Raw genomic sequence first — 27976 nt, 5'->3', positions numbered from 1 at the left:
ATGGCGCCGCCCCGCTGCCGTGAGGGGGCCGGGGCGCTAGGGGGCGCCGTCTCCGCTGGGCGCCGCCGCCGCCGCGGCCCCGTGACCCGCCGGTGCGGCCCGGCCGCTCGCCCAGCGCCGCCTCCGCGCTCCGGCCGGGCCCGGCGCACCCCCGCCGAGCCGCTCCGAGCCGCCGCGATGTGGCTGGGGCCCGAGGAGGTGCTGCTGGCCGGCGCGCTGTGGGTCACGGAGCGGGCCAACCCCTTCTTCTTGCTCCAGCGCCGGCGGGGACACGGCAAAGGGGGCGGCCTCACGGGTGAGGCGCGGCGGGGCTGAGGGGAGACTCCGGCCGGGCCGCCTCAGGGCCGTGTCCGCCGGGCCCGGCTCGGGTGGGGTGCTGAGGGTCCCGTCAGGGCGGGGCGGGCGCTGCCCCCCTCGGGACGGCGGCGGGGCCGGAGCTGGGGGGGGCCGGGGGGGCGGTGGCGGTGGCGGTCCGGCCTCCCCAGCCGTGCTGCTGCAGGGCGGGGGGGCGAATAACGGCAAGGGGGGCGGTGGGGTGGTCTTCTTCCCTTGTCAGAAATGGCTTCTTTGTCGTACTCGTGTTGCCTTGAATTACTGAGGTGTTTTCTTTGTTGTTGTTTTTTTTTTAATGTGTTTTTTCAAGGTTTAGAGGATGAGAGTAAGACGTAGTTTTTAATTAGTTAATATCTATGTAAATTGGGCTGGGGGTGAGGCGGTGTGGGTGCAGCCCGGTGAGAGCCGCCCCTGGGTGCGTGTGCCCGATGGCCGTGTTGGGTGACAGAACTGTGGCCAAGGCACGGTGTCAACAGCAACACAAAATCCCCTCGCTTTTAAAACACCCCATTTGTGTGCAAAACGCATACACAATTAGGTGATTTATATTAGTGAATTATTGACATCCAGTTTCACATGTTATCCCTGTTAACCAAATATGCTAACTACAGAAATGACGCAGCTGATAAACATACTTAGCATATTTCATCTTTTCACAATATTTTAAACTATTTGTATTACTGTGTTTTATATAACGTAACTTACTTGTGTAGTTTTGCAGGTAGGCATGAAATCATATACTGGAATTTCCCAGGTAAAAATGGGAGAAATGAATACCTGGTGCTGTTCTGGAAACATTTAAACTGATCTGTTCTTAAGTGGTTTTAGCTTTGAGCCAGTTTGCTTCTTGAGCGAGTTTAGCCCAGTGAGAGAGTCTTCTTCAGAGCTCCTACGTGTTAAAAGCCACGTGTCCTCCTTAAGGAGCTGTACAACTGCAAGTTGACATTTTAGAGTTAGAATGTAGGTATTCAGCCGAGCTGGAAATGTGTCGAAGTTGCTGTTGTACTGTAGTTCTTAACCATGTCATGTTACCGGTCCATATGTCAATATTTGACATATTCAGTATTGTTATAGGAAGTATTCAAAATGACTTTTTAATCCATGTTCTGCCTAAAACTGTGCACAAGAAACCTGGAGCCAAACCGAGATCCCACTGTGCTGGATACATATGTATTTGTTTTAAGGATTACCAGATGAGCTTATTATGGATGGCGCTTCTCTTGAAGTGTGCTCAGTGGTATGTTCCTGATCTATTAGTTGCTTTTGGGTAGCCGAGAGAGATAAAGGGAGGAAGTAGTGTGTTTCGTGGTAATGAATAAGATATGGATGAGTTTGCTCAGACTCACCCAAACCATGGGGAGGAGAGCAGGGAATTGAGCCTGGGCCTCCTGAATAGCAAACCAGAGGGGCAATCGTGCTCCTTCTCCAAGTTCTAATGTTAGAAAACTGTTAAGAAAAAATGTTAGAAAATCATGAAGATGTTGCAAAATTAATTTGCGTTAAAGATGCTCATAGTACATTAACTAGAATAGCAGGGCAAAGTACCATCTTAGATATTTATCTAGTAAATAGACTTAATTGAAAAAAAAAATGGATTTGCTTTACAAAGTCTGGTGGCTTGTCAGCTTTTATTCTGGAGGTGCCTGCTTTTTTATTTAACATCATATAAAAATAATTTAACTTCCGCGTTATCACATTTTGATTCTCTGCCTTCTTTGTTTAATCAAAGTGCTTCTAGAAACATCACTGGAGCCTGTGAATACCAGTTTTTCTAGAGCTGTTTGATTCCATCTTGAATGAGTTTTCCAACCTACTGTTTGCATAGGTGATGCTGAAAGACACAGCGTTGAAAACTCTTCTGTGTTTTAATTTAGTAGGCTTAAAAATCAGTATTAGCAACAGAAACCCCACAGAGGAAAATACATTTGACTTTTATTAGAAAACTCTCCTAGGAAGGCAGAGGATTATAATTAGGTTTAGTAGACATTTAATTGCCATCTAAACTTTATCCATTACCAGTGGGATTGGCTGTAGTTGGTTTATAGGTAATTTGCTTGCGGAGACTGGATGTACGCCTTCCATTTTCTCAACCGAGTGGCCTTGCTCTTCCATCACAGCGTACATGACAGGAACATCAGCATTTTTCTGTGATGTTGATCCTGTATTTTTGCTTAACCCAGTTCTTCATTTTACTGTTAAATTGTTTTAATTTCTCTCTCCTTGCCTTCTAGGTCTTCTTGTGGGAACATTAGACGTGGTTTTGGATTCCAGTGCCAGAGTTGCCCCGTACCGTATTCTGCACCAGACTCAGGACTCTCAAGTGTATTGGGCAGTGGCGTGTGGTACGTATTGGTGTGGCTCTTGTCAGAGCCTGGATTTGTGTTACTGTATTGTCTGTTTGGTTCTGATGATCAGTTATCCCGCATAGGAGTATTCTGTGACTGCTCAGGAAACTTTCTAGAGCTTCTGGTGCGGTAGTGGAAGATGCCAGAAATCATAAAACTTCTCAGTGTTGCTTAAACTTAGTTTAGGAACATAAGGCTCTGCAAAAGCTTCTGTTTCTGCAGATGTTACAAATTTTCCTTTGTCCAAAGTGTATCTGTTTGCATGGTCATAGTGCGGTTGTTCAGAGAATCAAACCGTGATGATAAGATTGCTGTTGGATGATGAGTGTTGTGCCAAAACCTGCTTACCAGGAACACAGTACAAGATGGGAACATGCAAGGTCGTTCAAGGTGCCACTCTTTGGGGAATCTCTTTACTGTCTTGATCCGGGTTATTTTTTTCTGCTATTTCTGACTTGTAATAGATGCATAGTTATACTATATTTGTAGAATATATCACAGTAATATTTTTTAAAACATAAGAATCCTTCCCCTCTTTTACCTGAGAAGTCTGACTGCTGTAGTGGAATACCACGGTACAGTGTTCTACTATCTGGTGATGAACTTTGATTGAGGCTTTAGGTCCTACTGGCAGCTAAAGAGAAAATACTCACATGTATTTGCTAGACCGACCTTGTTGTAATAAGAATCTTCACTTCTCTCTTTGTGGTTGAGATGTAAAATCTGACCATGAAGTAATCATTTGCAAAGCCCACAGATGTTGATGTCTTGTTTTCCCTGCTTCCATCGTCTCCCCAGGCAACCAAAACAATATTCTTCCTTGCACAGCTACATAAATTCTGAGAAGAGAGGTTTAGAAACAGAACACAGAAACAGGCACAGAAACTCAGTTACCCTTTTGAGGAAGGAGGATGCAGAGAGAACAATGACAGAAAAAAAAAAATGTCAGGCCAGAAACTGCACAGAAAAAAAGAAGAATATTTACTGGTCCCATATGGTGCAAATCTGAAATTTTATAGTATGTTGACACGCAATGAATGTGTTATATTTGTACAACTTCAGGAGTGCTGTAGTTGATATCGTCTATATCTCAGTTACTTTTAAGTAACGCAGCATGATAGAGTGAGATGGGCTGTATAACCACCGAATGGAGTTTGATAAATGATTATACTGGAGTAAACATATTGTCTTCATCCAAAGTATTTTTTAATCAAAACTGGTTCTCATTTTAGCGTCAAAGTAAAATACTGGTATTCACTTAAAGTTGTAAAATGTATACGACGCTCTCTATTTGAAAAATGCTTATATTTTATTTACAATTTATCATGTGTAAATACGTGGGCAGCATTCTGGTCATTCGTGTAGCCTCAGCCTTTCAGCACTTTGTTCTTACAGCTCTCTGTAGGAATTGCAGGATTTTACTCCTTCACGTATGTAATTCTAACATTGTTCTTAGAAAGATGTCAGTTATTGAGGCCTGGCTTATTTTAGCAATTTGTCTGCTGTTGCTTGGTGAGAGATGCAGCTCATGAAACAAAACAGAACGCAGACTTTATTCCCCTGCCATTGTTGCTGAACCTGTGGGGTTTTCCCACAACCAAATATCCTATAACTGATAACTCTGTGCCCTTAAAATAAACCATTTTGTGTTACTCAAAATCAGTAATTCTTTAAAAACATTGTCCGATGGCTAGGAGAGATGTCAAATAACCTTATACACAGAGGCAAAAGAAAAAATACTTGTTGTCTAATCCATTGGGCGGTACACACGAACTCAAATTCATAGCTCTGCAGTCCTTTGAGACAAGACAGCTTGCTTGCTTCTAGTTCTTGTTTTCAGGACCTGGAGTTATTTTTGCTTATGAAACCACAGATTAGCTGGTGTTGGATTTTGTGGTTAGGTATCCAGCTACAAATACGTGAAGACTGTTTCATTGCCAAAGCTCTCTCTTGAAAAAGAAAAGTCAGGTAGAGCAATAGCTTCAGGGAATTGCTTGTGTGGTCTGATGCTTTCTTCTGTTCCATCATTAATCACACGGAGGGGTCTAATGTACTCGCAGAGAAATCAAGTAGTGTGAGTCACACTGTTAACATGTTTAGATATCCCACTGTTTTTGTATGAAACTTCAGAAGATAAATTTACTGAAATTTGGCAAAGAGAAACTTACAAGTGTCTTTGATGTGCATTTAAACAAATTTCTTTCTGCAATTAAGGATGGTTCTTATCTTGTTTGGATTGCTGGTTTTATTTCTTCTGCATTTTTTTCTGTCTACAAGAGTATATAGTGATAGCTGTTGATAGAGAAGATGAAATCTTCTAGTAAACACAAATCTTTGAAATAATTAATGGCAACTATCTAAGGCAACTTTATCTAGAAAAATTCTTTGCATTGGTTACACAGCGAAGCTTATCCTTTATGAACTCTTGTGGACTGTGTGGTTAAAGACAACTAACTAATACGAGTTTTGCTGAGATGTTTTTATTTAAGAAAGCAAAGAACTTTCTGACACGTGACTATTTTGGTTGCTTTTTGTTTTGAAATTGTATGCTCTTTGCCGACCATTGCCCATGGAAAATGGAACCTCTTTGAAGGTGTAAAGACTTCAGTTGTTCTGAAATTTCAAGGTTCTCTGAAAGTCCATTATTTTTATTCTAGAATACCAGGAATTAAAAGAGTGCTTCTTGTCTGGAACATAAGAGTGCGTTTTGTCTGTGGTAAAAAGCTGTGTTTGGTGTGCGCTGGCAAATAGGATGATCTCTTGGTAGCGTGCTGATTATCCTTGGTGGCAGTGGAGGCGTTTCATTAGAAACATAATGGTGGTGTACATGAAATATCCTTGACGTGTATACAGTTGGTGTGTTTGATTTGTCCTGATCACTGTTGGGTAATTATTAGTTTTCTGCTGTAAAGTTGGAGGAAAAAAAGGCCTTATTCTAATTTCTTTTTTCTCTGCTCTTCCCATCATCTTTTACTCCTTCACTTAGGATCATCTCGTAAAGAGATCACAAAGCACTGGGAATGGCTGGAGAACAACTTACTGCAGACTCTCTCCATCTTTGATAATGAAGAAGATATCACCACCTTTGTCAAGGGCAAGATACATGTAAGCAACGTGTTTCCCTGGAGGTCTTCCAGATCCTGAGAAGGAATGGGAAGGTGTCATTGAGAATTTTTTTACCCTTGGGAGGGAAGGAGCAAGAGCTCCGTTGTAAAACTTCTTTCTGCTCCCTTTTCAGACATACACACGTCCTGAAATGTATACAGTATTGTCGGCATCACATTACAGCCGTAACACTGGGCAAACGTATTTGGGGAGGAAAAAATTTATGAGCAGTAGATGTCAAGGAACAGCCTGCTTAGGATGCTTCTACTAAGTAAAATTTAATACCCCTTAAAAATCCTTGTAAATTATACTTTTGATTCAGAGAGAATGTTAGATGAGGGTTCATCTAGCAACAAATATGGGAGAGAGAATTCTAGTTTGTAAGCAATGTACTTGCCCTGCCACGGTGGTCTAGAAGCCATCTCATCTGGGAAGTAAAACTTCCGCTGACTTCTGAGTCAGGTGTCTCTGCTTGTTGTGCAGTTAAAACACTTCAGATTCCCAGCCCACAAATTCTCCAGAGCAGAACTTATAAACACAGTTTTTTTATCGCACAGCAAGAATTTGAGTCTTTTCCAGTACTCGAGTCAGATTCTTTGTATCTTCTCTGTGTGTGTGCGTGTGTGTTTCTGAGAGAGATTGTGGTCATTTGTTTTTCCTTCTGGCCAGTCAAGATCTGACATACTGCAGAATTCTGCCCTTCCTGGCAGCTGATCTTCTTCCTGTTGAAGAAGCAAGTTTGCAAGGGAAAACAGACTTCAGTTCTCCTACAGGGTCTTCAAACTGTTACCAGGCCAGCCGTGAGAAACTCAGTCACATGTTAAACATGAATGTTTGCTGCATGTGTTCAGGAGTAGATCCCAGATCATGGACTCCCCGATTATCTGAACGCTCTTTCTACATGTCTTTACTGTTTCTCTAACGTGACAGGAGAAATGATAACTGCTGTGTCATATTTCTTCTTTCTGTCTTCCGGATTGCTGCTGTGACCTTTTGCTGTATGTCTGTCAGCAGGCATGTTCCCTTCCATTTCTTCTCTCTCTCCTTCCATGTCCTTTTAGGGTATTATTGCTGAAGAGAACAAGAATGAGCAGCCCCAGAGTGAAGAGGATCCAGGTAAATTCAAAGAGGCTGAGCTGAAGATGCGGAAGCAGTTTGGGATGCCCGAGGTGGAGAAGTTGGTCAATTACTATTCCTGCAGCTATTGGAAGGGGCGTGTGCCCAGGCAGGGTTGGCTGTACCTCACTGTCAATCACCTCTGTTTCTACTCCTTCCTGCTGGGCAAAGAGGGTGAGTTATAAGCCAGTTAGTTGCTTTTCTGCCATTTACCATGGTCTTGATGCAATTGATCTTTTGTGTGAATTTTTTTTAAGATGACAGGGTTTTTCCTTTTAGGAGTCCTTTGAGCTCTAGCTCAACGCACAGATCCGTCCTTGCACTCGTTGGCACTTCAGTGATGTTTAAACTGAGTGCCTGAGTCATTTTTCAAAACATTTCTCAAGTGGTACAAGTACACCTGAAGTTTTACTTTAACTGGATTAGGGAATCAAGCAATGTTTTTACTTTGGTCAGTTTTATTTTGAACCACCGCCAGGACCCAGTATTTACACAGCTTGAACTCCTCAGTCGAAAGCTAATTTGCTGGAAAGAAAGAATGAAAACTTGAGTAATTGTGGTTGAAAGCACTTACTGGATGGGAGATGGTCCTTTTTGGAACTGCATTATTTGTAATCTAGTTAATCCCAAAGATTATTTCCAAGTATTTTTGAAGAACCCAGTAAAGTATGAAGAAAAGAATTGTCCATGAGTAAAAGGGAAAAATGCTGCTACACTGAGAGCTTACTTGCTGCATGAGCTTCATTTCTGATTGTTTGGTTTTTTTGCCTGGAATTGTGATAGTAGTTTTTTTGAACTTTTTTTCACAGTTACACTGGTGATCCAGTGGGTGGATGTAACCCAGCTAGAAAAAAATGCTACACTGCTGTTCCCTGAGTGCATTAAAGTAAGCACAAGGGACAATGAACTTTATTTTTCCATGTTTCTCAACATCAACGAGACATTCAAGCTGATGGAGCAGTTGGCTAATATTGCTATGCGGCAGCTATTGGATAATGAGAGCTTCCTACAGGACAAGTCCCTCCCAAAGCCCAGGAAGCCTCTTAAGAACATCTCTGCATTAAAAAGGTATATGTTTCCAGCAGTGAGAAGAGAGGTCAGATAACAGGGGATTGTAGTAATAAATCTGCATTACTGTGTAGCTCCCAGGTGCCACTGGGGTTTTCTCATGCTAGGGGCTGCGTCACTTATTGTAGTCATTAGCCCTCTGCCTGTTCTTTTTTTTTTTTTCCCGTCCCAAATTCACACGTACAGAATTCACACACACCCTCATGTCTAGGCACTGTCAGAAAGAATTTTCAACTAGAAACTGTTGAAAATCCTGTTCAAAAAAAAATGTGAAAGAAGAAAATTACATCAGCCCCTTTGTCGGAAATTGAATATTTATAAAAAGTAATATACATTTGTATTTTAATAAATCCTCCCACTGGGGACTGTTCTCTGCAGTTTCAGAATCTAATGTAACATTTAAGTTTCGCAGATGCACTAGTATATTTTATCTTGTATTGCAGGACATACCTTTTCAGTGAAGCATGTCTGAAGGCTGAAAGAGAAGTCAGATAAGGGGTGGCATCTCAGTTAGAGAAATGAATACTAAGAATACACAGCACAATCTGAAGGTTGTGATTGGAACGAACACTTAACGCTAGTGTTTCAGTGGGTTTTTCAAGTGAGAAAAAATGTCTGGGAACTACTCTTTACTTTTCCCCAGAGACCTGGATGCTCGAGCCAAAAATGAGTGCTACCGTGCCACTTTCCGGTTGCCCAAGGATGAATGCCTGGATGGACATACAGACTGTACCTTGTGGACACCATTCAACAAGATGCATATTCCTGGCCAGATGTTTGTTTCCAACAATTACATCTGTTTTGCCAGCAAGGCAGAGGAGGCCTGTCATCTCATCATTCCTCTCAGGGAGGTAGGGACTTCTCAGATGAATATTAAGACTACAGGCCTTTCCTGTCTTTTGTGTGCTTCTGGCTTTTGTGCAGTGCTTTATAGATAATGGAAAATCTGCTAGGTCCAAATGCCCCTTATCTTTGTCTTCTAGGTGACAATAGTTGAGAAAGCAGATAGTTCCAGTGTCTTGCCCAGCCCTCTGTCCATCAGCACTAAAAGTAAAATGACTTTCTTCTTTGCCAATCTGAAAGACCGAGATTTCTTGGTACAGAGAATCTCTGACTTCTTGCAGAGAACGCCGTCCAAGAAACCATGCAGCAGCGACAGGGAATGGAAGTGGAATTTGGCTGATCCTGGTTGCGAGGTACTAAGGGAATAGCTGTGAGGAGCGTTTGTCAACTTTCCAGAGTCACGCTCCTTACAGTGTGTTGTGTTTGTTACCAGCAAATGATGTCTCTTTGTTAGACAGTTAGCAGAGGACAGAGGCTGCCTGACCTCAGATGCTTTATCTTCTGTTGTTCAGGAGGTTCCAGAGTTGCCTTCCAGCAGCCCGCTTGCAGTTAGCCCCACGTCTGCTCTCAGCAATCGACCTGTCAGCTTCTGTGCCGGGGAGGTGCCAACAGCCTCCCAGGGACTACTCAAACTCTTCAGAAGAAATTCCGAGGAGCTCTTGGGACCCAAAGGGGTGAATAATATTTTAACTCCAAACAATTAACTCTAAATTGTTTGCAGTAGGCTGTAGATTTCCTGTACGCTCTAAGACTGAAAATGCATTTTATCCCTGGTCAGTCCTGCAGTATCACTGCTGTGTTAGTCACAATGATAGTGCTGCATAGATGTAGCCTGACTGTCAGCTTGCTTTATCAGTACTGAGATACCCGAGATACTCGACTGGAGGCTGAGTAATTAGTGTTTCTGTGCTTCTGGGATGTAAATTTGTGTCTGTGAAGAACTACTTTTCTTCAGATCAAAAAAGCAGAGAACTGGTATCTCTGCTTGCTAGTTAATTGTCTTAGACCATGGTTCTACTTGCACTTATGTAGGGATTTGCAAGGTGTAATGCCATTGCACAGCCCACGTTAGCGTCGTAAAGACTTAACTTTAAGCAAGGTCAGAACTGAATCAAAACAGTGTAGATTAGCACACACCCTTTTATTCAGCAGGAAGAAGAAAGGCTTTAAATGTCACAATGCATTTCTCTTATGAAGTATAGGCCTGAAATTACTTGTCCTACAAACATGAAAATGCATTAATCTCCTAAAACGGCCATATTTGTTCCTGTGAAGGCAAAGGAGAAGATGAAGGAAGAGTCTTGGAACATTCATTTCTTTGAATATGGGCGAGGGATGTGTATGTATCGCACTGCCAAGACTAGGGAGCTCGTGCAAAAGGGAATCCCAGAGAACCTTCGTGGAGAGCTGTGGCTCCTTTTCTCAGGTAGGAGGTTGTGCTGGAGACTTTGACAGCTAGCAGGAATAAGTTTTCTGCACATGTCAAAGGAAAAGCTCATTTCAGAATAAATTAGTCACAAGTTAACTCCACCTGAATGATACTTCATGGTGTTTTTGCCAAAAATGCAGTGATCGCATTCCTGAGATTACTTTCTTTATGAGCCTAGTAGCACTTTGGCCTCCTTTGTCTGCATTTCAGTGTTGGGACTGAAATTAGACTCTAACATGATGATTTTGCAATGAATTTATTATTAAACTTTCATATCTATTTGTAGTTGATGAGTTCATGTAGCACTTCCTGGCTGCCTCTTTTTTGAAACTGTGGGCATAAAATCTGTATTCCAAAGCTCGAGAGGTGAAGCAGTATTTGTTTGTCGTTACAGGGGCTTGGAATGAGATGGTGACTCATCCTGGTTACTATGCAGATCTTGTGGAAAAGTCAATGGGAAAGTACAATCTTGCTACAGAGGAAATTGAGAGAGATCTGCACCGTTCTATGCCAGAACATCCTGCCTTCCAGAATGAGCTGGGAATTGCTGCCCTCCGCAGAGTCTTAACAGCTTATGCATTCAGAAATCCAACAATTGGGTACTGTCAGGTAAGCAAGAAGTCTTGCTAAGACTTGTTAGTCCTACACGGTGACCATGATTGACTTGGACTTTTTCTGCAGTTTTTTGTTCAGTTTCAGACTTTTCCTTCATGCTGTCAGTGTGGTGGTATGAGAGTAGGAAAGAAGTGGTAATGTTGAAGATCTCTTAAGTGTCCTTTGGATACAGCATTTAAATAGAATTTGCACATTTCTCTTAGGTGTAATGACAGTCTTTTACTAGTTTTCCTGCTAGAGCTTCCCCTAGTTCAGCAAAAACATCTGGTTTCGTTAAAAAGAGCAATTGAATCAAGTAAGAGATGGTGCTCATGGGCAGTATATTGAAGACGAAGCCAGTTGCTGGTTTGCAAAACAACTCAGTGGAAAATTCACTTTCGTTTTGTGTATTGCTCTGGTATTAGAGGTTCTCATTATGTTCTCTCATGACCAAATTATTACAAAGCTTTTTATGAAAACTTTGAAAATTATACTTAGTCACATTGAATAACAAAAGTGCTTGACAAAAAGTAGTTATATTATTTGCTGCCTCACAAACAGAGGAACTGAAACAGGAAGGTAAATTGGCTCAAGGTCATCTACTGACTCAGATACCAGTAAAAGCTGGAAATAGATGGGACCCTTAGTGACAGTTTTGCTGTATTTACACTTTTTAAGTTTAGCTGGTCTGTAATGACAGCTTTCATGAACATCTTCATGTTTCTCTTGTATATCTGCATATTTAATTCCGCCGGCTCGTAGGCCATGAACATTGTTACATCAGTACTGTTGCTATACTGCAATGAGGAAGAGGCTTTCTGGCTCCTGGTGGCTTTATGTGAGCGGATGTTGCCAGATTACTACAACACAAGAGTAGTGGGTGAGTCTTTGTCAAATTCATGCTGGAGCCTGAATTTTCAGCTACAGTTGCACCAGCATCTCCCAGGAATATTTTGTTGTTCAGAATGAATTAAATGTGATGTATTTTAAAGATGATGAAGCACAACCCTGTTCCCTTTAAAGTTGCAGGTGTGTGATGGAGACATAGGAAGAGACACTACAGGCTGCCAAGGTAGTAGTGCTACCTTGTAGTGACAAGGAAGATGAAGTCACTAAAAATTGGTAGCAGGAGGGACCGTTAGCAGTAAGGAGACATATCTAGAAGAAAATTATTGGGGTTTTTTTTGCCCATCTGAATGATGTAATAGATCTTTGGAATAGGCTTCCAGGAAAGGTTAGTGAAAGCACCGCTTCATGGGCTTTTAAAGTTGATCTGTATAAAGAGTATAGTTTGATGTAAATACTATAATATCAGTAATCTTCCACCCCTCCTTTCAGGGAAAACGCGTAGATCAATGAGAGATTCTGTTGATGCATGCTCTGCAATATAGGAATAGTCTCTATCTAAATATGTTGCTTTTCTTGAGAACAGGGAACAAATGTAAATAAATGCATTAATTTTAGTTTTGATGTTGAAAGGCTTACATGAAATCAGAGTGAATTCATGCTATTTTGTTTAATAATTTATTAGTTTGACTATGGTACCGTGATACCACCAATTTGAGTTCTACTGTTGTTTTTATTGGTTTTCCCAGGTGCATTGGTGGACCAAGGCATCTTTGAAGAACTTACACGAGAATATCTTCCACAGCTGTCAGAAAAGATGCAGGACCTGGGAGTGATTTCCACCATATCCCTTTCCTGGTTCCTCACTCTCTTTCTCAGTGTCATGCCCTTTGAGAGTGCTGTGGTCATTGTCGACTGTTTTTTCTACGAGGGAATCAAGTTTATCTTGCAGGTGTCATTGGCCATACTTGATGCCAACATGGAGAAGTTGTTACAGTGCTGTGATGAAGGTGAAGCCATGACTATTCTGGGCAGGTACCATTCATTGTTCTTACTTATAACTGAATAGTAACGGTACCCTTTTAGTCATCATCTCTTCTACCTAATTCCATTACATAGCAGGTCACAGATAACACTCTAGGACCCAACTTGTGCTCCAGAGAGGTTTGCTACTGCGTTTAGCAACAGCTGAATTAATTTTTGTCTCAAGTCAGAGAAATCCCATATTTCTGGAATTGTTTGCTTTGCAGCATAATGCACTCCTCCTCCTCAGTTTGATTTTTAACTATGAAGAGTTGTTTATCTGAAATTCACAGAAGAATTCTGATTTGCTATTAAGAATAGACCCTGGCAGGAATCACCTTCTAGAAACACAAAACTTTATCAGCCAGATATCTCCCAAGTCTGGTAAATGTAAGATGTTCTTGTTTGAAATGTGAATCTCTTCTGTGTGCAGCAAGATCTTCAGCTTACTACTAGAAGCCCATTTTAAAAAGAGCAGATACCCGAAAAATAGGTTTTAAATCAACTTTACCTCAGGTACATTGAGGGTAGCATTGCAGGTTAGCTGGGAAAAATTAAATTTTCCTACATGTTTAGATTAATGGTACTAGCAGTTGGGAATTGTATGTTTAGGATATTACTTCTTTTCCTGGACACTAATCCTGGAGTCTTGCATCTGTTCTGTTTTTTCCCAACAGATATTTGGACAATGTAGTTAACAGACAGAGCGTCTCTCCCCCTATTCCCCACTTGCACGCCTTATTGACGAGTGGAGATGACCCGCCACTTGAAATCGACATCTTTGAACTCATCAAAACATCCTATGAGGTAAGGCTCTGGCTTAGTTTTTGCCCAAGAGGTTTTTCCTCTACTAACGTCCAGTTTTATACTTTGTGCAGCCAGAATTCTAACAGTGTTCATAGCTTGAGGTGCTCAAGGAGTGCAGGCCTAAGCCATTAATCCTCCTCTTTGGTATGAATAGAGCCTAACGCTATTGGCTATTGTGGATTACAAAGGCTCCCCCCGACTCTAATGGAGACTAAAACAAAGACCGCAAATAAGTGAAAATTACAGACCAGAGATTTCTTCCTACTTTGCCAAAAAAGTCCCCATTCTTACTTGTATGTGATGATTGTCAGTGATAGGGAGTTGGGGAAGAAAATTCAGGGTAAAAATTGTGACGTATGCTGCAGAAACATGGAAGTATCTCAGTCCATGGACACAGGAAGCCTATTCTGGGATCCATGTTATAGTAATAGGAAAATGACTCAAGAACGGTGCCAGTGCTTTTGAAATACCTCTACACGGGTGGAGGTGTACCTCATTATTCATACTGAGAACAAACTCATAAGAAATTTGTTTCTGAATGATGGAGAGAACGCAGGCAAGAGAGCCGGTGTTTGACGGTTCTGTGCTACACTGTGGTAAATGTGGATTCATTTCCCTTTTTAAGGGAAATGTTCTTCATCCTGTCTTCTTCCAGCTGCTTACGGTCAGGCAGATATCATTTTGCTGGGTATTTTGTTTGTTTCTTCAAATCTGCCGTCTCTGTTCTCGGTTTCTTTTATAAAAGAGTCTCGCCAAATTCATCTTACTTGTCTGACCTAGTCAGGAGAAAAGCCTGTTAACTTTGGTGTTTGTAGCTGAATCTCATATGGGTCCTATTAAAAAACAGGGCTGGAAGGAATGACAACCTGTCTGTTCTCTTACGTCTGCCACAGTACAGGATCTGTCAGTCCTGACAGATGCTTTTTCAGCTGTTCTTTAGAAACCTCTGATGTTGGATTCCTCATGAATTCTGGACGACTTCTTTTTCAGGACAGGGCTGAATGGGCAATAGACCTCAAGTTTTTTCTCATCTTTTTGCTGCTGGTAAAGGGCTTCTAGGGTTTTTTTTCTTTCTTTAGAGATGATGTTGACCTGGTCTGCTTCCTTTCTTGTAGAAATTTAGCAGTTTGAAGGCAGATGACATTGAACAAATGCGTTTTAAACAAAGGCTGAAAGTGATCCAGTCTCTGGAGGATACAGCCAAGAAGAGTGTGGTATGTGACTCCCAGATTGAATGAGCTACCAAATGGCATATTAATGGAAAGTGTTTTGCTGTGAGCATCTGGAAGGTTTGCGCTGTAGCAGACACAGTTTTAAGTGACTTAAAGAATTGCGGTTCATGTGAAAAATGGATTTACTGACCGGAATAACGGATTTTCAGTTTTCTTCTTCACATGGTTCTAGTTAATCTAATAAAATGGATTGAAGTGCTAGGGCATGATTGAATGAGATACGTGGCATGGAGAGAGATAAAAACCACTTGTAGGCCTTGTAGCAGTCTCCACTGCCTAGTGCTGTCTGTTCTACTGCTTGCCTGGAATCTTTGAGAAAAGCTAGCTAGCAGATCATTATTTTCCTGCCATTTAGAGAGTATGCTAGCGCATTAGGGAATTCTACAGAAGGGTTCATGGCCAAAGGGAAGTATCCATATCTATTGCAATTATCTCCTGTGTCATAGGTGGAGAACCTCATCTACATGTTTCTTCCACTGTTGTTTTTCAATGCATCTGAGTCAAACATCTGAAGATAAAAACAAGAGGGAGGGTCAACACAGTCTGCACAGTCAGATCTGCACAAACAGGAAATAAGTGCAGCAATTTTTTCTAGCTGCTCAAAATGTCAGCAGGTTCTGCTTGACCAGAAACTTGTCTTCCTGACCTGTAATCCATAGCAATGGGAAGTATTAGAATGGTTGTGTTTTCCTTCCCATCCTGTGTCATATCTCCTTGCACTTGTTTTCTTCTGTGTTTAACAGATTTTTTCAGTGAGTCTTATTTGATTATTCTAGCTTTGGAATTAATTATTCACTCTCTTTTCTCCCTAACTATAGGTCCGAGCTGTGTCTAGTGACATTGGTTTCTCTATTGAAGAACTAGAAGAGCTGTATGTAGTGTTCAAGGTAAGAAGCTAGAGCGAGGAAGAATATGTTCTGACACTGAGAGAACAAATATCCAAATAAGTTGAAAGGGAAGCAATGACTTTGCTTTGATTCTTAATCCAACCTATCAGAAACAGATGTGGCATTTTGTTATACATGGTTATAGGTGGTGCCAGTGAGACTGGCCCTATTACTATCCTATTGATTTTATTTTTTTTTCAAAGATGGCCAAAACATGTTCACAGTATCTGAATGATATTTATTCAGAAAGAGATTGTGGAATCAATGGACAGGAATGTCATATAGCACTTAGAACAGGGAGCTGGGATTGACTGTACTTCAGTTTTTCTTCTCAAGTTTGCCATTGATATGCTCTGTAATTATGACAAAATTACTTAAGTGCTTTGCCTCCATTTGTCAATGTGTGTGTTTTGAAGAGTGATATTACCCAACTGTATTTACCAAGTGCAGTAAGAACAGAGGCAACAATTCCAGCTGTTTAAACTACTTTGTTAGAGAAAAAGAAAAACAGATTCCAGATCATTTCCTCATGACTGAATTGACCTCTTTGTCACACTGTGATGAAATTACTAAAGCTAGACAATTTTCCTTCCCAGAAATTACCTAATAATAAGGTCCCAGTTTGTATCAGACATTTTTGTTGTTAGCCCCTTAGTCAACAGTTTCACTACTTGCGTTGTTTCATTTAATTTTATTTCTGACACCCATGGTTATAAAGTTCTTTATATGTAGTACCTCAGTCTTCTGTACTGAGAAATATTGACAATGAGTTTTGCAAATCAATATTGACAATCAGTTTTGCAAACTGAGTGCAAACTCGGTTGCACTGTGCTGTAAACTACAAAAGAGAGGCTTAGTTCTAAAACCTGCATGTTCCCTTTGCAGTAAAGCCTGAGTGTCATTTTATTCAAATCTGAAATCATGTTTTTTGTATTTTTCATTTATATTGTTCTTTGTGCTTTTTGTGAAATCCCTGTCTCTTCCTTCATTTCATATTGTTTTGTAGTGAAGTAACGCTAGGAATAACGGGGGAGATAAACAGTGTGTCCTGAAATGTCTCTTCTCTGCTTGCTCAATGCTACCCTTGAGCGATAACAAAGTCTCCATTCCCGTGGGTTGTTGTAGAGTACTATAAGCTGACCTATTAATCTTTTCCCTCCAAAGGCAAAGTATCTGATGAGCTGTTACTGGGGAAACAATCGTGCTGCAGCTGCCCGCCGAGATCAGAGTTTACCTTACCTGGAGCAGTATCGCATAGACATGGAGCAGTTCAAAGAGCTGTTCATCAGTTTGACCCCCTGGTCCTGTGGCGCACATACGCCTGTGCTGGCAGGGCGTTTGTTCCGGCTTCTGGATGAGAACAGGGATTCTCTCATTAACTTCAAGGAGTTTGTGACAGGGATCAGTAAGTGGTGTTTTTGGAAATGATGGAATATTGCAAAAAATGTTTCTGTCCTTTTCAAATCGGAGAACTAAAAGGAGATAGCGATGTTTGCAATATCACAAGGGGCCTTTTTGCTGCTACAAAGTCTCCCGTTTTGGGAAACGAGGTAGCAAACCAACAAGGTACAGCTTTGCTGTAGATTTCTTTACTGCTTCTGCACAGGGCTTTGTGTAGTTAGCGTTTTCTCATTGCATGTGAACTCATACTGTTTTGAGCCTGTGAGCAGGTGATTCTTTATCCTAATTGCTGTTTTCTAACTGTTTGTTTTTTTTTTCTTCAGGTGGAATGTACCATGGTGACCTCACTGAAAAACTCAAAGTACTTTACAAACTGCATCTGCCTCCTGGTGAGTGATTGCTTTCATATATTGCTACTATTGAGTATGGTCTGTTCTAACATGCAATTGAAAAAGGGATGCCTCATGAATTTCACTAATGAAGTGAGTGATACTGCTGTTCAGTTAGCTTAGAGATCTTAACATTTCCTTTTCTGTAAATATAGCTCTGAATCCAGAGGAGGCAGAGTCTGCTTTGGAGGCCACGAGTTATTTCACAGAGGATGTTACAACAGAAGGTAATACAACACTGCTGCCTTTAACCTCTCAGCTTAGGCGGGAGTTCCAGCACAAACACATGTGCTGTGAATAGTGATTTTTTTGCAAGGCATGGTCTCGTGGTGACAGTATGTTAAGATTGCCAGTGTGTTTGAGTTCACTGTCTTTGCTGCATGGTGGGGAAAGAAGTCCAGAGCTTAAACTGCTCAGCGCCCATTTCATGCAGGACCCCTCTGAAGCACAGTTACAGACCGCTGAGGAGGAGCGGTGTGCTTTTACCAGCCCCTGTCTCCCACCATGATTTAGGTTTTTCATGCAAGTCTCATTGTCTCTCTTCTTGTTTTTGTTTCCTTCTCTGTGTCTGTCTATGTCTGGCCTTTTCTTCTGTTTAATCTGGGATATTGTCCCCTCAACCCCTTTTTCTGCTGCTCAAGTATCTCCTTTTGTCTCAGAGCTGGATTTCTGCCTGCACTGTGAGTCTCAAGGTCAGTCCATGGATTATGTGCATGCATTGAGCATGGCTGTAATGCTGATATCATCTGCCAGCACCAGTGTGCGGTTTTAAATACCCTCAAGTTGTTGCTGCTCCTCCTCTCTCATAGCACTTTATTCATAGTGGGAGTGTCACAGGTAGTTAGGTATCTTTTGGTATAGTCTACCTACTGAGTTTCAACCTTGGTCAAAATAGGTTTTGTCTAGCTTCTTGCAGCGGAGTTTATCTCACCCTAGAAGCTGGCAGGGGAAAATATGGTTAGAGTAGAGGGTGGGGGGTACTAGGCTTGCTGGCCTGGGTAGATGATACCTGTGCCTCCTCCATAGCCTTCTAATTTAAGGAATAAGGATGCATGCCATTGAATGGTAAATCTGCTAGTAGGCTAATTTACTGTATTTCTTAAACGATAATTTTAGGGATTGTCAAATAGGAGGTCAAAGTATGTCATTTATGCTAAATGTTTACCAGAACATAATAATGCTCCAAAAAAAAAACCGCGAGTAGGTAGTTGTGCTGTTTGGTGCTAGATGGCTGACTTAACAGTCTGAGTTGAGCCAAGATTCCTTATAAAATGTAGCGACAATATAGGGAACCAGAAGGGAAGTTCATGAAGTCAGATTCTGCAAATTACTCCTGAAGTGTCAGTTCAGTCAGTGAATAATGGTGAGTGTAGATATTAGTCACATAAGTGCTCAGTGGTGGTTTGGGTTTTTTCCATTCATTTTCTTACTTTGGATAACTGACTTCTTTGTCTTTAAGCCGTCGCATTGCTTAGCTGTCTTTCATATCTGTGTTTCGCCCTTTCTTTTAAGAGTTCCACTCTCTACCTCGGCTCTTCAACCCACTTTTTCACTGTGGCTTTTTATCCAGTTCATCCCATTAGCCTCTTGCTTCCATCCTGTTCTGTTCACTCCTCCAAACATGATGTGGGAGTGTGAGATCTAACTTCTATTAAATATCTTCTTGTATGATTTTAATTTGTATATGAGTTGTCTTATGTTCTTCCTGTGTTGTATTGCTGAAAATCAGCTATTAATCATTCTTTTATAATTCCATATATTTTTAGAAACCCAAGAAGATAAAGGAAGGAGAAATGAGAACGGTCCAGAAAAAGGTAATTTTGTCACAAGTAAAGTGGGATGCAAGCCAGGAAATTCTCTTATGCCTTACTGCTCTGACTCTTTTACATACCAAGATCATAACATTTTTAAGTCATGTTTGGTAAGTTGTCAACTCATAGTTTTCATTTATGAGCAGTCAAGCCAATGCAGCAGTGTTAAAATTCTTGTTCTAGTGAGCTGGATCAGATAAACAGCAGAAAACAATGCAGCTTTCCTGGTAGATATTTTCCTGAACTGTCAATACAACATGCTTCCAGCACGATTTTTGCTGGCACAGCATTCACTTTTTAAGTCTGAAACCATTAACCACCTGACAATAGCGGCTTGGTCTTGCGTTACAGAGGAGAAAGGTACCAGTCCACAGGACTACAGATACTACCTAAGAATGTGGGCCAAGGAAAAAGAGGCCAAGAAAGAAACCATTAAAGATCTCCCCAAAATGAGCCAGGTAAGAAGCGAATGTGAAGGTTTCCAGTTAGATGACTGACAGCTCAGTGGGGAATTTGGCAGTACGCGCAGCCATTTTGCCGCATACTGAGTCCGTGCCTGTGGGTTGCCCTGCTGTTCTGGTCTGGTGAGCTTTGGAAGCCTCTAATTCCACATGTTTGTGCTGAATTCCTCAGTGGATGTGGACAAACTACTTTGTGTCCACCAATCAAATATATTTGATTCTCTCTGCCTCCCAGGCCAATTTTTCCGATAAAAACTGCGATCTATGTTTTCCCTCCAGAGCAGTATGTTTCAAATGTGCCACCAGTCATACAAACTCGTTTGGCCTTTTTGGTTTTGCATTGCCTCAAGTTACAGCTGGAGAGTGAAGTATGTGGTTACAGGAAAGAGAGTCTGATGACTGGTGTGATCTTTTCTGTCTCTAATGTCCTTGATGCGTGCTGCTTAAAGCAGTTCAGAAATGCTTAAAAGCTGACCACAAAAGAGTAACAGGACAGAAGTAAAACTTTAGGTTTTCTCAGATGTGAATATGTGAGTACTTTGTTCATCTGTCAGCAAAAACCCTACCACTATTAAATTGCTAGCCGTGTCTGAATTTAACCCCTACAGCAGAGAGAGAAGAGTTTTTTCCTGCACTGGGCTGTTCTGAATCACTACAATAAGTTGCCACTTATTTGGTGGGGAGGCAGATAAACAAGGAGTCAGTCAAGATGGTGCATGTTGCTTCATCTCGAGGAGTGTGTGGATGACACTTAGTCATATGGTTCTGTTTTAGGCAGTCCTGCAAGGAGCAGGGAGTTGGACTCGGTGATCCTTATGGGTCCCTTCCAACTTGAGATATTCTGTGATGCTGTCATCTGCCACTGTCGACTTTTTTCAGCCTGAAGTATGATTTTTTTGGTCTTTGTCGTTTAAAGGAACAATTCATAGAGTTGTGCAAGACCCTTTACAACATGTTTAGCGAGGACCCGGTGGAGCAAGAGCTGTACCATGCAATTGCCACTGTAGCCAGTCTCCTTCTGCGAATTGGGGAGGTTGGGAAAAAATTCTCCAACAGGCCCATGAGGAAGTCTGAGGACTGCAAAGGAAACAACACCCAAGATCCTGTGAGTGAAGAGGAGTCACCAACATCTGAACAGAGTCAGAATTCAGCAGTGGAGCAGCAACCCCAAGCTGACCATGAGGACAAAACCTGCGGAGATGCTCAGCCTGAAAAAACACAGCAGGAGAACCAAACTCTAGGAGAGGGGTCAGGGGAAGGACAAGGCTCTCCTTTACAGCTGCTATCAGATGATGAAACCAAAGATGATATGTCCATGTCTTCCTACTCCATGGTCAGCACAGGCTCCCTGCAGTGTGAAGACATTGCAGATGACACGGTCCTGGTTGGTTGCGAAGGCAGTAGCTCAGCTGCCAGGTACGGCAGTACCATTGATACTGACTGGTCTATCTCCTTTGAGCAGATCTTAGCGTCCATGCTGACGGAAACAGCCCTTGTAAACTACTTTGAGAAAAAAGTCAACATTCTGCAAAAGATCAAAGATCAGAAGAAGGTAGAGAGGCAGTTCAGTTCATCCAGCGACTATGAACTTTCCTCCGTGTCAGGGTGAACTCAAGAAAGCAGGAATTGTCTTTGGGAGATAAAACAGGGAGATAATGCGGCAGATGGCAGGATGGTTTGGTATTTTGTGTTTGGGGTATTTTTGTGTTTAATCAGAGACCAGTAACTACACAATTACAATAGATTCCAATCGATAAGGGGCTTCTGACAGTGACTGTTTTGTGTAGGTGCTGCTTTGGCTACTCTGGCTGACAGAATTAGATTTACATTCTCAAGAGCCATTAGAACCTAATAGCCCCTGACATATAGAATTACCACCATAAATTATGCATGTCTGCCTTTTGCTGTCTTTTATTTTAATGAAGTTTTATTTCAGACAGTAACTGCTCCTTGCCTGCCCTTGTTTGCTGTAGGTTCCTGGGTAACTTGCACAGCAGATGCAGCCTGGCTTGAAACCACGTTCTGCCAGTCCGAGAGCTAATGCAGTGTAGTCAAGTGCTATAGGACTCTGACCTATAAATAGTCTTGTGAGTTCTTCAGTGCTGTTCTGTGACTCAGCAGCTATAACGCAATCGTGCCCCACTGCTCCCCGCACCCTAAGGTCTAAACACAGACATTTCTCAGATTCGCAGGTTTCTTTCAGATGTGATTTGGCATTTCCATAGTGTTATGACCACCTTTTTTTTTCTCCTTCAGCATTCAGGAGTTTTCAGACAAACCTGGTTTTCTAGCATTTGTTTTTCTAATCCTTTGAAAGCCATTGTTTTTCTTTGGTCTGGGAAGCCACGAGCTCCTTGACTTCAGTGCAGAGGTAGCATTAAGTCAATCAGTGGGCTCATGACCGTTATAATGAGGGAATGTGCTCCTAAATTAGAACTCGGTGAATCAGCCTCAGTGTTACAGGACAGTGGCACACTGGTCTGCTGGACTCTCCCTGTTGGTACATAAAATATTCATTGTTTCGTGCTGATTCTCTGTTCTCACTAGCTAGCGATGGGTCCAATTTTCAGGAAGACCCCTAAGAACCCTCGATCAGTCAGCCCCCGCCAACGCTTGGGGCGGGAAGTTGTGCAGGAGTGTTGTGCCACCTGCAGCTGCCCAGTGTGTCCTTTTGGAACATCTTTTGTACAAAGAGTCTAGCCATGGATGTGCTCTTAGAAACTACTGCACATCAAAGGGCATTGATACCTAAAGAGGGAGAACACAAAGCAGTGTGGCCCTCTGCCACCAGCCCGTTACAGGAAACCTCAAATACTAGATCTCTTTCCAGTTAGAGATGAAATAACTGGGAGACTGAGTGACTGCTCTTTTAAATCAATGAAAACCAGAAGAAACTAAGAGTTAGCCTTCTGGTAGTAGGGCCTGCGCTCCGAGGAAGGAAAATTAATGCTGTTCCTACAGATAAATTCATCTCAGTACACAGGCATCTCCGGAGCGAGAGATGCTGCGGCTCGGTGAGAGCAGACCCTGCACTGAAGGCAAAGGTTTGCAACAGCTTTTGGCTGGAATTGGGATTATAAAGGGTGGGAAGGACACATTGGGTTGGATGTTCCCATTTAACACTAATTGGTGTGCTACTCAGTGTTAATTCCTCCTTGTGACATTCTCTGTATGTATTCACAGCTGGTACATATTTCTTATTTCTCTGCCTCCTCTGTCCTGTATCATTGGAGAGCAGCCATTAGTAAAACTGCTTTTACTAATTATTCAGTAATTTATTGTAATTTTTTTAAAGTACAAATAATACATGTGATTTTACACTGTCTGTCTGTCTTATCTGTCATGTACTCAATAAATGAACCAGAATCCTATAGGCTACCTTGACTGCCTTTTTCTTATGGAATATTGCTTGTTCTTTGTCCATGGCAGTTACCTGAAAGAGCAAATGTGGTGTGACTGGAGTCTGACTTTTTTTTTCTTTCCCTTTCTTTCTTTTTCCCTTTCTTTCTTTTTCCCTTTCTTTCTTTTTCCCTTTCTTTCTTTTTCCCTTTCTTTCTTTTTCCCTTTCTTTCTTTTTCCCTTTCTTTCTTTTCCTTTTACCCCCCTATTTTTCCTTTTTTTTCCTTTTCCTTTTTTTTTTCCTTTTCCTTTTTTTTTTCCTTTTCCTTTTTTTTTTCCTTTTCCTTTTTTTTTCCTTTTCCTTTTTTTTTCCTTTTCCTTTTTTTTTTCCTTTTCCTTTTTTTTTTCCTTTTCCTTTTTTTTTTCCTTTTCCTTTTTTTTTTCCTTTTCCTTTTTTTTTTCCTTTTCCTTTTTTTTCCTTTTCCTTTTTTTTTTCAATTACTCTGTACGTTTACTTTGTGTCTATCGCAGACCGACGCAGCTTCATGCAGGTGCAGACGCGGTCATTGAAGCGTTTCCCTCCCGGCAGGCGGGCGCTGCCGTAACCCTTCCCCTTTGGAGGCGACTCAGCCCAGGTAATAGGTTGGTTTATAAGACAGGGTAAGAGGCTGCTGGTGACACAGCCCAGTGCCCAAGCTGGAGCGGCCGGTCCCTATCGACAGTTAACCTGTCGTGACAGCGGCCCCGGGCGCAGAGCGGCGGACTGGCTGGTAGCGGGCCGTCACGTGGCCGGAAGGCGCGCGTTGCCATGGCGAGGGCGGGTGGCGGGATGGCGGCGCCGTTCTGGGCGCTGCGCTGCTGCCGCTGCCGCCTCTTCCAGGTGCAGCAGGTGGGTGCGGGCCGGGCCGGGCCGGGCCGGGCCGGGGAGCGGGCTGCGGGCTGGCACTGACCCCCTCTGCGCCCTCCTAGGCCAAGCGGAGCGGGAAGTGGAGCTGCAGCGTGTGCGGCCAGCGGCAGGCGGTGCAGAAGGTGAGGGGCCGGCCGGGGCGAGGCCCGTGCAGTGGCGGTGCGGAGCCCAGTGTGGCGGTTACCCCTACGCAGGGCATCACACGCTCGGTTAACTTTAGCATTACCTGAAGTGGAGTCTCGCTTTCTGTTGTTTCCATCTGGCTGCTCCCTCAGCCTTGGTTTTTTGTTTGTTTTTTTGTTGTTGTTTTTGCAGGTTTATGGCCAAGGGTCAGGCCCAGACTGTCGGCACCACGTCCAGAAATTAAACTTGCTGCAGGGTGAGGCGGAGGAAGCAATTGGTTGGACATCTCGGTAGAGTGCTTAATCTTTATCTGCTCTTTTCTTTTGATGTGCTACAGCTGATGCACATCTTCACACATGCAGTGCCCATTTCCTAATTTGAGCTCACAGGAGGGTTTCTGTCCTGTTGTAAAGCCATGACATGTGCCAGTTTAGTTGTCCCCTCACAGGAACAAGCTATTTGTTGGGTTTAGTGTCCTGGTATGTTTCTTTTGACAAGAATTTTTTTCAGATAAGTTTAGTTGATCCATGGTGTGTGTTGGTCAGGCCTTTACCCCTTAAAATATATGCAATAGGGTTTGGTTTGTTTGGGTTTTCTTTCAAATTGGTCTGTCTTATTTACTGTTTGATGAACTGACTGTGGAGGTGTCCATCTTACAGACTGACAAGCAGTGCAGAGGTGCATCCTCAGAGAGAAAACCTCCTCCACTCGAAGCTATTGCTACCTAACTGTTGGCATTCAGGGTCTTCACACTGTGAATCTGTTGAGTAGTAGCTGCTGCTATTCATAAAAAGACTTGTTTAGAGCAAATGTTTGGGTGTAATTCCTGCTGGGCTGGAAAATCTGAGTAGCACTTTCCTGTTTATTTCATTCCTGAATCTGTTTACAAATTGCCTAAACATGAACTGGTCTTGAACTGGTCCGGCTTCCTTTTTACTCAAGGTTATTTTCAGAAATCAGTCAAAGCTAGTTAGATAACTTAGTTGCGTATATACAGTGCTTCAGGGTTAAGCTTTGGGAAGAAAACTCATTGTTTGTTCACTTTATCAAAAAGAGTTGCTATTTCTATTCTCAAAACATGGTGAAATTCAAAACATTGTGAAATAACTTCCCTTTTTCTGTGTTTGCTTGAAATATAATTAGTGGGTTTAAGCTGTTGTCCCAAAAGACATGCTGTTATATCCCTACTTATGATCAGTTCGAATTTGTCATTAAATGGTTAGCGACTTTAGATCAAACTTGCTACTCTATTTGTATAGAAAGAAGGAGACTACCCTCTAATTAAATTTTTTCAAGTATTTGGGCAATATATCTTGCAAATCCTTCATTTGACATCTGCTTTTTTATAGATCCTTTTTTTTTCTGACATGCTGGCTTTCCACTGTTCCTATCCATGCTTTCTATCCAGTCCCTTGTGCTATGACTAGGTGACTTGAAAATTATAAATCAATACACAGAAGTGTGTTCTAGAAACTCTAGCTTAAACATCTATTTTAGGTGCGTAGAAGAATCGGTAAATGACAGCAAAAATGTAGCAGCCCAACGTGAAGACAGTTCGCTCCAGCAGGTAAGATACCTACAAAGCTGAGGTAAATACCAACCCGTACTGACCTAGGTGAATCAAAGTGAAAACAGTGATCCTTTTGTATGCATTCAGACGGCTGAAATAATGTATATAATCAGAGAGGCTCCAGCAAAGAGAATGAGATGAATACAGAAACTCTGTGCTCCACCGGGATACTGAACCTGGGAACACGATACAGGAACATGTCTTAAACTGACCTGTGATTTGAGGCATTCAGCATATACATAACAATGCCGAAAATGAAAACCCTGTATTTTGCTGTTTTCAGTAATTCTCTGATCTTGTAGGAGGGAAGGGCAGAAGTCAGCCGCTGGAGTAAATATCTGGACAAGGACAGTGAAGGTCAGGAAGATGGGGAGGATGAGGCAGGTATGGAAAGGCAACAGTTCTGTTCCCGGAGGAAGAACACTGTGGAAGAACAAAGGTACAAAAAGAGCTTTTTTTTTTTTTTTTTTTTGGTAATTCCTGCCCCCGAGTGGTGACATTTGGTTTGGAGGTGTGGGAGGTAGCTCGTCTCTGATAGCTGGACAAAGTACAGGTTGCAATGTGTGACCTGACCTGACCTGAGCTGGGATTTGGTATTTGGGCGCGAAACTTCTCTTAATGCTAGAGCTATGCATTTTATGAACGCTACTGCTGATTTGTGGAAAAAAAACCCAAACAACTCACAGTGGAGCTAATCTGTCCTCTTTGTGAATTATTTTCTTGCACAGGAAACAGCAGAACTTTCTCTCCAGTGATGTTCAAGACTACGCAGAGGAAAATGGAGCTTTCCAGCTTGCCTACCGAGCCAAAAAGGTTAAAACCTTTGAGGTATTTTAGTTGTAGAAGATCCTACCAGTAAAACAAAACCGTGTTCTCCTGACCTCTTTTGTGTCATCATAATTTTGAAGTTTTATGAGTCTTCCTCTGCTCTTCCGTTTGAATGACTGGGGAGGAGAAGAAACGTGTGTTAGGAGTTTCTCTCTGAAAGGTTTTAGTCAGGCAAACACAATGCCAGTTTGCGTAAGCTGAGTGGTTGAGCCGGATTCCTCTATCGGCACAATTAAGAGCTATGCTGCTTTGCCTTACTGAGCAGTGGCACTGTGGTTTCCTGCAGTGCCAGTGAAGTTGGCCTGAGTCTTCACAGCCCAGAGCATCAGCCTCAGAGGCTGGTGAGAATTTGGGTGCATATGAAGGACCTGAGTGCTCTTTGCCTGCTTCTGTGCAGCTTGGCTGTGCTTGCTGGATTTATAACCAAGCTCTCTTCCTTCTTACAGCGCAAGAAATGTGTAGTAGCAGTGGCTGATCAAGATGACGGTGATGCTGTTTCTGGAGACAGTATGGTTCCTGCTGTCTGTGAGTCCGTAGCGCCTGAGGAGAATACACAAACCCCAACTGCTTGTACCAAACCCTCCAAGTGGGAAGAATTTCTCTCATGTTCTGACAGCTGTAGCAAAAATGCTGCCAGGGTCACCTTGTCACCACAGGAGGGCAGTGGAAGGTTGGAGCTACACAGCACCACCGCAGCAGAAGACGGTGTGGCCAGTAGATGCTTAGAACAGGCTGGAAGAGCTCTACCTCCAGGTACAGGTTTTGAATTTAAAAAGCATGTTGCTAACACTGAACGGCTTGCCTTAAAACTGCCTGGCACCAGCAGCAGTTGCTCAGTTGAGGATGACGTGCTGTTTGGAGAACCTCAAAGCCAATTGGTAAGGGCAGGATCTGGTGTCTCAGGGCCCACTGCAGGAAGGTGCTGTTTGGAGAGCATGAGGAGGGCAAACGCCCTTGTTAACTGTAACACCGGGCCAAACCCTAGCAGTGTTTCTTATGAGCACCTCTTCTGCACAGGTGAGGAGTTTGATGATGATCTCTGAGATGCTCAGGCATCTTTGGCATTGCTTTGTTTGTCTCTATAATGTATTTGGTACGTTGAGTACTTGAGGCAAGATTTTGACCTGAAGATGGCTGTACAGAACTGCGCTTATTAAAGAAGTTGTTTACTTGCTCTGTGGCTGGTTTTGAGTAAAAGGGTATGAGGGCAGAAGAGACTGTTGCAGCAGGCAAGTACTAGGATTACACAGTGTTATCTAACAACCACATCAGCTAGAAATAAGAATAGAAATAGGTCAGCTTCAGGGGAGAAAGCTCTAAGGCGTCCTGGTCAGTACAATTAAATTCTGTAATTAATTCCCCATTACAAACTCCAGCTCTTCTCCTGTTCCACCTCTTTGTTTAGATCTCCCCTAGCAACCCTTTCTTCCAGCGCTGCAGAGCAGGCTTTGGAGCCAGCAAAGCATTTAATTCTCTTCAGAAGTGTAGCCCTAAGGGGGAACACCAAGGAGGCAGTACA

At 42.4% G+C, this 27976-nt stretch overlaps 2 protein-coding genes across 9 annotated transcripts; both read left to right on the top strand.

Moving 5' to 3' along the window:
- Positions 1-69: 69 nt before the first annotated feature.
- Positions 70-23061, top strand: TBC1D9B (TBC1 domain family member 9B). Of its 2 annotated transcripts, XM_074604542.1 has the most exons (22): positions 70-295; positions 2565-2675; positions 5665-5783; positions 6845-7073; positions 7709-7967; positions 8611-8818; positions 8951-9163; positions 9323-9484; positions 10086-10236; positions 10634-10848; positions 11596-11713; positions 12429-12714; positions 13380-13509; positions 14625-14723; positions 15560-15628; positions 16793-17033; positions 17353-17418; positions 17574-17645; positions 18060-18110; positions 19185-19232; positions 19581-19687; positions 20607-23061. In XM_074604542.1, the coding sequence occupies exons 1-22, from the start codon at positions 178-180 to the stop codon at positions 21297-21299; spliced, it is 3765 nt and encodes a 1254-aa protein (XP_074460643.1). In that variant the 5' UTR covers positions 70-177; the 3' UTR covers positions 21300-23061. The 2 variants fall into 2 exon arrangements, with proteins under 2 accessions (XP_074460643.1, XP_074460644.1); XM_074604543.1 differs by lacking the exon at positions 18060-18110.
- MRNIP (MRN complex interacting protein) lies at positions 23046-27638 on the top strand. Of its 7 annotated transcripts, XM_074604552.1 has the most exons (8): positions 23713-23918; positions 23999-24058; positions 24252-24349; positions 25557-25626; positions 25932-26068; positions 26358-26442; positions 26904-27210; positions 27361-27638. In XM_074604552.1, exons 1-8 carry the CDS (start codon positions 23838-23840, stop codon positions 27498-27500), a joined length of 978 nt encoding a protein of 325 aa, XP_074460653.1. In that variant the 5' UTR covers positions 23713-23837; the 3' UTR covers positions 27501-27638. The 7 variants fall into 7 exon arrangements, with proteins under 7 accessions (XP_074460646.1, XP_074460645.1, XP_074460649.1 ...); XM_074604545.1 differs by lacking the exon at positions 23713-23918 and adding an exon at positions 23046-23664 and having other exon boundaries at positions 24252-24315; positions 26904-27638; XM_074604544.1 differs by lacking the exon at positions 23713-23918 and adding an exon at positions 23046-23664 and having other exon boundaries at positions 24252-24315; positions 26358-26457; positions 26904-27638.
- The last annotated feature ends 338 nt before the right edge of the window (positions 27639-27976 follow it).

Source organism: Larus michahellis, chromosome 11 (assembly GCF_964199755.1).
Source record: "Larus michahellis chromosome 11, bLarMic1.1, whole genome shotgun sequence".
In the NCBI taxonomy this organism is placed as follows: Eukaryota; Metazoa; Chordata; class Aves; order Charadriiformes; family Laridae; genus Larus; species Larus michahellis.
The sequence above is the reverse complement of the archived record's forward strand: the minus strand, read 5'-3'. Positions and strand labels throughout refer to the sequence as shown.

Excerpts from the sequence above, each read along its gene's own strand:
- TBC1D9B (XM_074604542.1), top strand. The coding sequence starts at position 178 with ATGTGGCTGGGGCCCGAGGAGGTGCTGCTGGCCGGCGCGCTGTGGGTC. Across the intron at positions 12,715-13,379 it reads GCCATGACTATTCTGGGCAG|ATATTTGGACAATGTAGTTA; the intron begins GTACCATTCATT and ends TTTTCCCAACAG. Across the intron at positions 13,510-14,624 it reads TCATCAAAACATCCTATGAG|AAATTTAGCAGTTTGAAGGC; the intron begins GTAAGGCTCTGG and ends CCTTTCTTGTAG.
- MRNIP (XM_074604544.1), top strand. The coding sequence starts at position 23,046 with ATGAACCAGAATCCTATAGGCTACCTTGACTGCCTTTTTCTTATGGAA. Across the intron at positions 26,069-26,357 it reads AACACTGTGGAAGAACAAAG|GAAACAGCAGAACTTTCTCT; the intron begins GTACAAAAAGAG and ends TTTCTTGCACAG. Across the intron at positions 26,458-26,903 it reads AAAAGGTTAAAACCTTTGAG|CGCAAGAAATGTGTAGTAGC; the intron begins GTATTTTAGTTG and ends TCCTTCTTACAG.